This window comes from Loxodonta africana, chromosome 24 (genome assembly GCF_030014295.1).
Source record: "Loxodonta africana isolate mLoxAfr1 chromosome 24, mLoxAfr1.hap2, whole genome shotgun sequence".
NCBI classification, from domain to species: Eukaryota; Metazoa; Chordata; class Mammalia; order Proboscidea; family Elephantidae; genus Loxodonta; species Loxodonta africana.
Window position 1 is genome coordinate 33,765,049 of NC_087365.1, and position 12,567 is coordinate 33,777,615.

General features: G+C 36.5%; 1 protein-coding gene across 3 annotated transcripts in view; it reads left to right on the forward strand.

Annotated features, from left to right (window-relative positions):
• The window catches only part of ITCH (itchy E3 ubiquitin protein ligase), a 151,890-nt gene that overhangs the window by 93,402 nt on the left and 45,921 nt on the right, over positions 1-12,567 (forward strand). For 2 of the 3 annotated variants that reach the window (XM_003411667.4, XM_023550161.2), the window contains 4 exons: positions 5,818-5,938; positions 6,388-6,492; positions 7,615-7,711; positions 11,894-11,966. In XM_003411667.4, coding sequence (XP_003411715.1) covers positions 5,818-5,938; positions 6,388-6,492; positions 7,615-7,711; positions 11,894-11,966 — 396 coding nt within the window. Of the gene's footprint in view, positions 1-5,817; positions 5,939-6,387; positions 6,493-7,561; positions 7,712-11,893; positions 11,967-12,567 lie in introns of those variants that run through there. The other variant, XM_064276000.1, reaches the window with a different exon arrangement.

Here is a 12,567-nt window from a genome sequence, read left to right on the forward strand (position 1 = left end):
GGGAGCAAAAGTTATAAGCAGCAGTATGGTGACTGGAAAGCACAGGTCACAAATAATAAATGGGGAAGAGTAGCCATAGTACGTGGTGCAGAGTCAGGCAGCTCTGAATTCAAATCCCACTCTACCAAGTCCTACATTTCGGAAGCTATGGAAAAGGAAGATCTAAGAAGGTGTGGAGGCTAGTAAGTTATAGTGACTTTTAAGAGAATAGTTAGAAATATAGTTAGGTAGGTACAGGAGCCAGATTACAGGAATTTAAGGACTGTATTTGGGGCACGATAGGTCTAAATTTCTCTTTCAACAAATCTGGCGCAAAGCACTGAGAGGTTGGACAGATTCTTGTGGAGGAAACAAGGTAGAGGAGAATACCCGTAAGTTAATCTGAACTAAATCTTACAAATAACTAGTCCAGTAGGTGCTTACGGGTTTTATACTCCCTTTCTGACCTATTTCATTTTAACTAGAACTTGACAATTGATTAAAGCAGACCATTTTGGTTATATGGAACTTCTTCTGTTTCTCCAAATTATCCTATATAGGCAGATATTTCTAGTTTCAGCCCAAATGGAACTTTAGAGGTAGAAGTAGTGCTGGATCACTCCTTAAGTAGTAATTCTGCAACAGCTATGCCATATAACATCATTGTCATTGTAAAGAATCTTAAATTTATATGCAGGTGTTTTCATGGAGAATTTCAGATTACTGTCTCTTAGCTTGTACACTTATACGAAAAATGATGGTGTATAGTGTAGCCACACTATTGAGTTGCATTGGTTCATACTTCTAGTCTCTTCTCAACACCGTTCTGTCCGATCAGGGTTAAATTTGACATATCTCTTTCATCTATAGTTCCAGTTTCTGGGTCTCTTGCCTGCTTTGCCCCCGTGATTAAAAGTACACAATTAATAGTTAACAAATACAGTCATTATTTGTAGATAAGTAATCCATCTTATTAAAATTTAATTAATTAGTTTTTGTTCTTTCTCCAGTTTTTTCTTTATATCAGTGGTACTATAGGGAGAGAACAATTCAGGGTTATAGGAAAATGAGATGTTACTGTGGTTATTGTGATACAACATTTTAAGATAATGGACAGCAAAGAAGGCTTTAGTGTCTGCTTCAATGCTGGTTTGCTTAAAATTTCAGATTGTTTTAAAAAGTCTTTTTAGAGGTATATTTTATTCAGTAAAATGCACAGTTGTTAAATACACAGTTTGAGTTTTGACAAATGTATATACCCATGTAAACATGACCCAAATCAAGCTATGGAAAATTTTTCCCCTCTTGTCGCTTTATGGAAACCCTGGTGGCATAGTGGTTAAGAGCTATGGCTGCTAATCAAAAGGTCAGCAGTTTGAACCCACCAGGCACTCCTTGGAAACTCTGTGGGGCAGTTCTGCTCTGTCCTGTAGGGTCACTGTGAGTCAGAATTGACTCGACAGCCATGGAATTTTTTTTTTTTTTGGTCCATTTATAGTCAGTTCCGTCTCTTGGCCCAAAGGTAACCATAGTTCTGTTTCTATAACTGTAAATTAATTTTGTCTTTCTTGAACTTCTTATAAGTAAAATCATATATACTCTTGTGTCTGGCTTTTTTATAAGTCTAATTTCTTTTATTCAACATTTGTGAGATTTAGCCACGTTGTTGTGTATATCAGTATTTTGTTCCTGAGAAGTATTCCCTTCTATGTATATACTGCAACTTGTGTATCCGTACTCCTGTTACTGGACATTTGTTAATGAACAAATGTTAATTAACATTTATTGTAAGTAAAACTGCTGTAAACATTTTAGTTGAATCTTTTTGTGGACATACGTTTACATTCTCTTGGGTAAAATAGCCAGGAATGTAATTGCTAGGTTGTAAAAGTAAGTGTTCAAACAGTTTCTCAACGTGGTTCTCTGCTATTGTAAAGTCTCACCAGCAGTGCATGAGGGCTGCTGCACATTCTCATCAGTGTAGTATTCCCAGTGGTAACTGACTGTGGTTGTAATTTGCATTTTCCCCCGACGAATGGTGTTGAGTACCTTTTCACCGCATATTGGTTATTTGTAGATTTTCTCTTGTGAAGTGTCTGTTCATATCTTTTGTCCATTTTGTAATTGGTTTGTCTTTTATTATTGATTTGTAGAAGTTCTCTGTGTTCTGGATAATTGGTTTTTGAAGACCTGAACTCATTTAGGAAATTAAGCAAATAGACCCCCCTCCTTTTTTTTTTTTTTTTTAACAGTTTTATTAAGGTATATTTCACATACCTTACAATCCACTCAGTTAAATTATATTGTATTGGTTTTTAGCTATAGTTACTCACACTATTACCATTTCCGGCCCTCTTCATTTTTCAACACAGATTCATTTTTCCATCTGTAATCACTTCCCTTCAGCTTAAAAAAATTTCTTTGGCATTTCTCCTAGAGTGTATTTCTGTTGGTAGTTAATTCTCTCAGCTTTTATCTGAAAGCATCTTTATTTCACCTTCAATCTTGAAGGATATTTTCACTAAATATAGAAATCTAGGTTGATAGTCCTCCCTCCCCACCTTTTTTTCCCAGCACTTTCTTTTAGGATCATTCCATTGTTGGCTTCCCTTGCATTTGGTAATGTAAGCCACTGGTTTTCTTGTTTTTATGAATGAGATGTGTGTTTTTCTCTCTGGCTTTTAAAAAGATTTTCTCTTTAATTTTAGCTGTTCGACTATGATATGCTTAAGTGTGATTGATTTTATGTTTATCCTTCTTAGTATTTGCTGAGCTTCTTGGATCAGTGATTCGTGGTGTTTCATCAGTTGTGGAAATTTTTTGACTTTATAGATGTTCCTTTTGCCTCATTCCCTCTCTTCATTACTTCAGAGATTTTAATTACACATATATTTAACCTTTGCTCTCATCCCACAGTTTTCAGATGTTCTGTTCATATTTTTCAATCTTCTTGTTTGTGCTTCAGTCTGGATGATTTGGATTAACCTAACTTTGAATTCACAGATCTTTTTCTTCTGCTGCATCATCTGCTTGTCAGCACATCCCGTGAAATTTTCATTTCAGATATTCAGGTATTTTAGAATCTCCATTTGGTTCTTTTTAGGATTTTCATTTCTTGGCTGAGAATCCCAATCTCTTTACTTGTTTTATCCATCTTTTCCTATAAGTTCTTTAAATATATTTTTAAATAACTGTTTAAGTCTTTGCTAACTGTAATGTTGAATCATCAGTGAGCCTTATTATATAGACCTTTACTTTTCATTATGGGTTGCATTTTTCTTCTTCCTGTATGTATAGTGATTTTTTTTTAGTGGATGATATGTGGTGGAGACTCTGAATCTTTTTTCTGTAAAGAGTATTGAGTTTTTTCTGGCAGGCACTTAAATTGAGGGCAGATTACTTTGATCTTGTGGAAGCTTGCTAAAGCTGGTCTATTTCCATTGTGCCATCCATCCTAAAACATAACCTTTATTCCCGGTACATGGGCCTTCTTCCTAAGGTGTGACCCTTCTGAGTTATCGATGGAAAGCTCTATGTGTGAGCTCCTTTAATTTTGTGAGATGTAAACTCTTAAATTCTGTCTCTCCAGCACTAGGTAGCTGCTTAAATATCTGCTTAAGTCTTTAGCTTCCCAGTCGTTGCTGTGTGTAATTTAGGAACCAGTAAGGATTGGAGGTGAATTTGTATGTACATTTGGGGACTCATTCTCTCTATCTCCATTCTTCTTGGAATTTTCCCCCCAGCTGCTTTGGCAGCTTCATATTCCCAACCTCATGTCTCTTCAGCCTGAAAAGACTCAAGCTTTCTGCTTGAGCCATATTCCCTTGTGCTCTGTGTAAACTGGGAAGTGCCTTCAGGGAAAAAATCTAATAAATGGGGATCTCCTCTAGTGTGCCAGCCTCCTTTCAAGGATCTCATCTCCTCCAGTATCTGCTTGCTTTTGGTTTCTCTCTGGTACCTTCAAATGGTTGTTTATAATTTTCCTAGAGTTTATAATTGTTATCACTAGGAAGATTAGCCTGATACAACATATACTACTATTTTCCAGAATTTTCAAGAGTTTACTGTAAACTTTTAGGACTCTAAAAGTTGTCATAAGTTGTTGTGAAGTAATAACATGCCTAAAATACACATTCCTGGCACTAAAATTTTTAAAAAGTAAATATCGTTCTGTAACAAAATGGAAAAAATCAGTTTGTGATTTTAACCCTTTAAAAATGTGTATATGTAGATGAAGATTAGAAGAAAGGCAAAGTTGAAATCTGGAATATTTGATAGAGGAGAATTTTCTGTAAAGATATTTCCATTTTAAAAAACTGCAAAGAGCCATGAAACATTTCATAACATGAGGGAATCTGGAAGGCATTACGCTGACTGAAATTAGTCAGTTGCAAAAGGACAAATATTGCATGAGACCACTATTATAAGAGCTCGAAAAATAGTTTAAACAGAGAAGAAAATATTCTTTGATGGTTACGAGAGTGGGGAGGGAGGGAGAAGGGTATTCACTAATTAGATAGTACAACTATCTTAGGTGAAGGGAAAGAGAGCACACAATACAGGAGAGATCAGCACAGCTGGACTAAACCAAAAGCAAAGAAGTTACCTGAATAAACTGAATGCTTCGAAGTTCACTGTAGCAAGGGCAGGAGTTTGGTGACCATGGTTTCAGGGGATATCTAGGTCAGTTGCCATAATAAAATCTCTTAAGAAAACATTCTGCATCCCACTTTGGAGAGTGGCATCTGGGGTCTTAAACGCTAGCAAGCGACCATCTAAAATGCATCAATTGGTCTCAACCCACCTGGAGCAAAGGAGAATGAAGAATACCAAAGACACAAGGTAATTATGAGCCCAAGAGATAGAGAGGGCCACATAAATCAGAGACTCCATCAGCCTGAGACCAGAAGAACTAGATGGTGCCCGGCTACAACCAGTGACTACCCTGACAGGGAACACAACAGAGAACCCCTGAGGGACCAGGAGAGAAGTGGGATGCAGACCTCAAATTCTCATAAAAAGACCAGACTTAGTGGTCTGAGACTAGAATGACCCCAGAGGTCATAGGCCCTAGACCTTCTATTAGCCCAAGACAGGAACCATTCCCAAAGCCAACTCTTCAGACAGGGATTGGACAGAACTATAGGGTAGAAAATGATCCTAGTGAAGAGTGAGCTTCTTGGTTCAAGTAGAGACATGAGACTATGTGGGCAGCTCTTGTCTGGAGGGGAGATGAGAAGGCAGAAGGGGACAGAAGCTGGCTGAATGGACATGGAAATAGACGGTTGGAGAGAAGGAGTGTGCTGTCTCATTAGAGAGAGAGCAACTAGGAGTATATAGCAAGGTGTATATAAATTTTTGTATGAGAGACTGATTTGATACATAAACTTTCACTTAAAGCACAATAAAAATTAAAAATAAATAAATTGCAAAGAGAAGAGGAAAACCTATAGATTAAAAGAAATATAAGAGACTTGCCGTGTATGAATTTTTTTGGATTCTGATTCAGTCAGTAGAATTGGAGCACTGAATATTTGATATTAAGGAATTGCTGTTAATTTTTTGGTGTGATACGGTATTGTGATTATGTTTTTTAAAAAGATACCTTATTTTTTGGAAAGAAGTGATATCTCGGGTATGGGTAGGGGCATAGATGGAATAAGATTGACCTTGTATTGAAGCTGGGAGATTTGTACATGGGGCTCATTATATTATTTTGTATACTTTTGTATCTATTTGAAGCTTTTTATAGTAATAAAGTTTTTATGAAATTATTTTTACACCCAGAATTTTACAGGTAAATTCTTAACTTCCTAGTAACTTTATTTTACTTTTCAGAATGGTAGCTGAGTGGAGGTTGTCTCGAGGTGTTGAAGAACAGACACAAGCTTTCTTCGAGGGCTTTAATGAAATACTTCCCCAGCAGTATTTGCAGTACTTTGATGCAAAGGAATTAGAGGTAACAAGTTTTTTTTTTTCTGTTTCCTGCAGCATGTTGGTCAGTAATACCTTCAGGTGCCATCTGTCCAGTGGCAATAGTAGTATTTATGTTGACAGGGTGTTTTGAAGCATCCCAGTGGTTAAAAATCCAGTATTTATCCAGAGATAAAAGAAGAGTATTACCCTCCCCTCCTCCCCCCAAAAAATGTATTACTATGAGGGCTTCTCTACGATGAGCGGCGTGTTTCCCTGAATATGTGTGTATATGACACACACGTAGAAATTCACCTTTATGGGTAGTGATGTTGATGCAGTTTACAAGCCGAAGCCTCCTAAGTAAGGAGTTTTTTGAAAGCTGTGTTTAATGTTAGTATTTTCTTACCTACATTTAGCATTTTTATATAGGCTTTAGAATTATCTTTTTTAAAAAAAAAATTTTTTTTTTTTTTGGTCTTTTCATCCATAAAGGTCCTTTTATGTGGAATGCAAGAGATTGATTTAAATGACTGGCAAAGACATGCCATCTACCGTCATTACACCAGGACAAGCAAGCAAATCATGTGGTTTTGGCAGGTTTGTCTCTTAATTTATTTCTACTGGGGACACTGTAATTTTTTAGAAATTGCTTACCACATAGGGAAATGAATGACAGAACAAAATGTACCAGTGTATGCAGGCTCCACAGACTGTACTATATTTTAAATAACTAGATTATACTGATTATAATAGCATATTTTTAAGACTGTTGCCAAGTAAGCAACACACCTTACTTCTTATGCCCAAAATGTAAGGCAGCTCCAGATGATAAGATTCACCTGCATTTGATCTCAATGCTTTAGAATTTTATAAAACTGTTTAAAGTATGGTTTTCATCATTCATTCCTCATTAAGAATTAAATAATGTTCAGAAGGCAAAACTTACAGACCTGGTTTGGAATTATATGGTATCTTTTCAAAAAATGTAGGCTGTACACTTAAAGGAATTCATATGAGTAACTCAGAGATGAATTAAGCTTCTGTAGCAAACGGAATTAGCATTTAAAAATAATTAACAGTAGTGTAATAGGATAAAAATTGTTCTTCACCAAAAGTATTTGACAGAACCAAAAGAACTGTGCTATAGAAGTGCTATAGACTAGAAAGCATCTTCTAGACACCCAGTGTTTTGAGTCAGAGAGGTAGGAGATAAAAGCCAGGTAATTCTGGCCGTGAATGGCTGTGCCAAAACCTAAAGGACAGTGAGGGAAAGAAATTATTGGGGTGTATCTGGATCAGCATTCTGTGAACAGAATTTTACTTGTTCCTGAAACCAAAAAGTCTGTTCTGAATCAAACTCTGTGCCTTATGTCACCACATAAATATCCTATGGGACTGGCCTTCTAGGAAGTAAAAGGGAAGAGATGCCCTGGAGAAGCTAATCTTGAGATTGCATGAGGAGGGGGCTCTCGGGCCTAGGATATCGTTTTTCTATCTCCCTGTGAGGATGTAGTTCTAATATGTATATAGGGGAAGGCTGGTGGTGCTTTGACAAACATGAAGATGCTCCTACATCCACAGTGTTGGGTGCAGGCATTATCTAGTGTAGCTGACGCAAGGGGTTCATTTAAAATTTGAAGTAATGATTTTTTTTTTCCTGGTTTAGTATGCTAAACATATGACCTACTCTTAAAAGCTCTTAAAATGTGCTTTTAATAGTTTGTTAAAGAAATTGATAATGAGAAGAGAATGAGACTTCTGCAGTTTGTAACTGGAACCTGCCGATTGCCAGTTGGAGGATTTGCTGACCTCATGGGTATGTATACAGGATCACCTTTCCTATGTAGAAGCTTGTTTACCACACTGCAGTTACATAAACTTTAACAAAAATAACAAAGACAAGTATAAACTGTTTTCTTAACTAGTCAGTTAACCTGTGATTTGTGTAAACCTAAATCACTTTGTAGTCCTTACCTCTGTAGAAATTTTGAACCTTAGGCTACATCTCTCATTTCAGCTCAGGAGTGTAGCAGTCCTCTGTAGATCTGCTTGCTCATTCAGTGATTTAGCAAACATTTCAGTGGCTCCTGCAGGCCAGGCACTTTGGTTGTATTATACTGTATTTTAATGATGTATTTCCCACTGTTCCTTATTAGACTAGGAGCTCTTTGAGATATAGATCCATATCTTCATTTTTTAATTTCTGTAACAGTGCTCGTTACATTGTAGTCACTGATTAAATATGTGTTGTATTAAAATGAATGACCATAAGAATATGTATTTTGTGACTAATTAAAAAAGTACATTTAAGTAAATTCAAGTGTTTATCACCGAAATTGTTCCAGGTACCATAGGAAGATACACAGGAGAGACTTTGATCCCTAAGACTTTAGGTCTCTGGTTGTCTAAAGTTGTTAATCATTAAATGACAATACTTGTCTAGCAAATTGGACATTAAAGACAGTAAATGTTGTAATAATTCAAATAAGGGGAAAGATCATTGTGGTTAGAGTAGTCAGGCAAGGGGCCTTAAATAAAGTAAGACTTGAATCAAGCCTATAAATATATGCAGTGAGTATTATAGACAGGGGTTACAGAAGCGAAGGTACTAAGACATCCTTGCAGAGTACTCTGCATAGCTAAAGCAAAGGGTCAGAATTAGAGAACTGAGTACAAGATTCTATATACAAGGGTATGGAACCAGTTTAACAAAGACCTTAAAAGCCAGACAAAAAGAATTTGGACATTAACCTGAGGATTTTGGAAGTTATGGAAACTTCCTGAATAGAAGAATAAACTGCTGAAGAAACACTGTAAGAAGACTTGATAGCAAGGTATGGATAAAACCCGTAGCTCTCAAGTCGATTCTGGCTCATAGCAACCATACAGGACAGAGTAGAACTGCCCAGTAGGGTTTCTGAAGAGCAGCTGGTGGATTCGAACTGTTGACCTTTTGGTTAGCAGCTGAGCTCTTCTTAACCACTGTGCTACCGGGGCTCCAAGGTATAGATAGGGTAGATTAAAAGATGGGGAGAATCTGGATATGGAAATAAATTACTGCAGCAATGATGAGAGCCTGATCTGAGGAGGTGGAAGTGGAAATTGAAAAGAAGGGATAAATACCAGGGAAGTTCTATAAAGAGAAACAGGTAGAAATAAGACTTGGTTTGGAAGATGAGGTGTAAGGGAGGAGTGTCCAAGATAACTCCCAAGTTATGAGACATAGAGAAATGGGGCAGCTATAAAAGAGCATAGGATTTGGAGTTTGGGGGAGGATGGAAGAGTGTCTCAGAACCTACTGAGTTTAGTTTAGGTGACTGTCAGACAAGTAGAAAGTCCCAGGGGGCAATTGTATGGGTGGTGCTAAAGTACCAGTTAGAGGTAAGAGTAGAGAGGGAACTTTGAGTCATCAGAGTAGTGACATTTGAAGCTGTGAGGATGGGTGGTCTTATGCAGAAATAGAAGACAAAGAGTAGTAGAGGGCCAGTGCTTAGAAACCTCTGTATTTAGGTCTGTGACAGAAATAGCCTGGAGGCAGACTTCAAGGAGAACTCCCAGAGTTAAAGTAAAAAGTAGAGTCTCCCAGAAGCTAACATAGAAGGGAGTTATGTATCCAGTGCAACAGAAGTCTCAGAGAAGGACATTTTCTAAGGATGTTTTTAGAGGGGCATCTTTGAGAATGTATTTTAACTTGAAGGACAAGGAAAACCATTTTGGGGCTTGGGGAAGAAAGGAGTAGTGGCCAAACTAGGAAAAAAAAAAAAAAAATTGGTACAAGCTTCTTAATATAAATTGGAAATCTAATCATTAAAGAGAACTAGGCTGTTCTTGGGAATAGTACTTGGGGTTGAGTGAAGCTGTCTAAAACAACCCAGAAAGATATTGCTGGAAGGCAGAGACAGTCAGATGATTTGTAGACTTGAGAAGCCTCTGGTTTAACATTCCATGCAGTGGAAAATTGGAGGAGTAGTGTATGTAATTCTTTAACATGGTTTTCAATCTTATCAGAATCCAACATCTTGTTTTTATAACAAATTATAATGTCCACTTTGATACTCTAAAATGACATTGGTAGATGAAATAACATACCTACAATTTCTAAAATATATAGCTACATAGCACTAATTGTAACATAAAAGAGAAATAAATGATTTATTATGAAATAATATGTATTTCAGAACATATTTGGGAACAACTATATTAGAAGATATAATTAAGTGATTGATACTTGTTCCTACTTATAATGAAAATGTTTGGGTTTAAGAGAAGATCAGAAGGCATTCATTATAAAAATAAGAAAATTAAAGAACAGAGGGGAAATATTAGACTTCAATATATATAATAAGAAAAAGAAGGCACCTGCCAAAATAAATTCCAAACTGTCAAAGTGAAGAAAAATGAGAACTCTCATTTAAAAGGGTAGTGTCAAAATAATTCCCCTGCTGTGACTGTATCTCCTATCATGAAATTCCACTACAGGCCAAGACTCTGATACTTATAAAAGATCTGGGAGGCCATATCATGTGAAAAATGGCTGAGAATAGAAGTGTATGTTCAACAGTCTACACCGAAGATATTTGATAGACCTTTAGGGACAGTGTTGGAGTAAGATTGAGAACAACAGGCAACCTAAAAATAAATAATTTCAGTATATAATTTTTATAACCGGATTTTTTTTTAATGACTGTTTCATAAAATTTCAGGAAGTATTCAGGATGGTAGTAATATGTATTTGTAAAACAGCGTTTATTAATGAAATTCATCAAATTCGTTTAATTTCATGTTTCTGGTATTTTCATATTTGATTCTAAGTCTCTTAAAACCAGAATCTTCTCTGTTACATATTAATTAGCACTATTGAACTAAACTCCTTTTTCACTATGTGCTTAGAGAAGAGAGAATGTGCAGAGTGAATAAATTATTTAATAATTTCAAGCTTAATTATTTAATCATTTCAAACTTCTTTCTTCATAATGACCATCTCTTATGTTACTGGACTTTTCACATAGCTACTTGTAAAAACAGTCCGATGTTATTTGATGCAAAAGTACTAACAAATATTTGTACTGGGTTTAGCTGGGTGAGGCATAAAGAAAGTGATTCATGCAGGACTGTTCACACGCTGCAGAGTATTTAGTGTCCCAGGCCCGTTCTGATTAAAAAGTCCAGTAGCACTACCAATAAAGGCTTCCTGGGGTCTAAGGTCACCATTCACAGCTCTGTCCAGTAGAAAGTAGGTGAGAGGCAAAAATTGGGGGTCTGTGTGTGTGTTTGTGTGTGAATTGGAAAGGATATTCCCTACAGGACCTATAAGCACAGAATAAATACCAAAGCACAGTTAATACTGAATTCACTAGGATGTTTATGGAATCCCTGGGTGATACAAATGGTTAGTGGGCTCTGCTACTAATTGCTGCTAACTGAAAGATTGTAGGTTCAGATCCACCCAGAGGTACCGTAGAAGAAAGGCCTGGCAATCTATTTCTGAAAAATCAGCCACTGAAAACCGTATGGAACACAGTTCTCTGACACACATGGGGTAGCCATTAGTCAGAGTTGACTCATTGGCAAATAGGATCTTTCTGTTTTATGAAGTTTTAACAGTTGCACATCTAAATGAAGCATTTTTGTATAAGACAGTGGATTTTAGTTTATTGTGTTTAAAACTACTAAAATTATGCTTTTTATGTCTTCTATTATGTGAGCTATTATTAATTAGTCATAATATTATGCAATTCTAGCTATGGAATGCTGAATAAAACTGCATGTTCTCCTCTTGGGCATACATTAACACAGTGGTTCTCAAACTGTAGCACTTATCAGAATCAACCTGGAAGTTTGCTAAAACACATACTGCTAAGCCCTACCCCCAGGGTTCCTAACTCAGTAGTTGGGGGTGGGATTTGTCATTCTAACAAGTTCCTTGGTGGTGCTGATGCTGCTGGACCGGGGACCACACTTTGATAGCCACTGTGTTGACAAACTATTTATATTATAGGGAGCAATGGACCACAGAAGTTTTGCATTGAAAAAGTTGGGAAAGAAAATTGGTTACCTAGAAGTCATACCTGGTAAGTAAAGTCAGAAAGTAAATAAATAGCCTTTTTTTCAGTTATCGTATAGATATTAAAGCTTGTTAGGTATTAGAAATGAAATCTATTTTAACATATTAAATCACTTTTAACAGATCTGTTGAGGCATAATTTATATACCATAATATTTACCCATTTTAAATGTATAATTCAATGATTTTTAGTAGATCTGGAAACCCTGGTGGCGTAGTGGTTAAGAGCTATGGCTGCTAACCAAAAGGTTATTAGTTCACATCCACCAGGTGCTCCTTGGAAACCCTATGGGGCAGTTCTACTCTGTCCTATAGGGTCACTATGAGTCAGAATCAACTCGACGGCAATAAATTTTTTACGTTTTAGTGGTTCTGTGGAGTAGTGCAACAATCACTGCAATCCACTTTTAGAGCATTTTCATCACTCCAAAACAACCCCTTGTGCCCACTTGCTGTCATTCACTTTCCCACCCTGAATTTTCAAAAAATGTGGCAGTTAGAAAACATTTCACTCTTCTCTGAGGGCACGGAAAGAAATCAGAGTCTAAACAGTTATTAAAAGAGCTACTTTCTAATATAGTAATCAGAAGCCTTACTTTCCCATTATA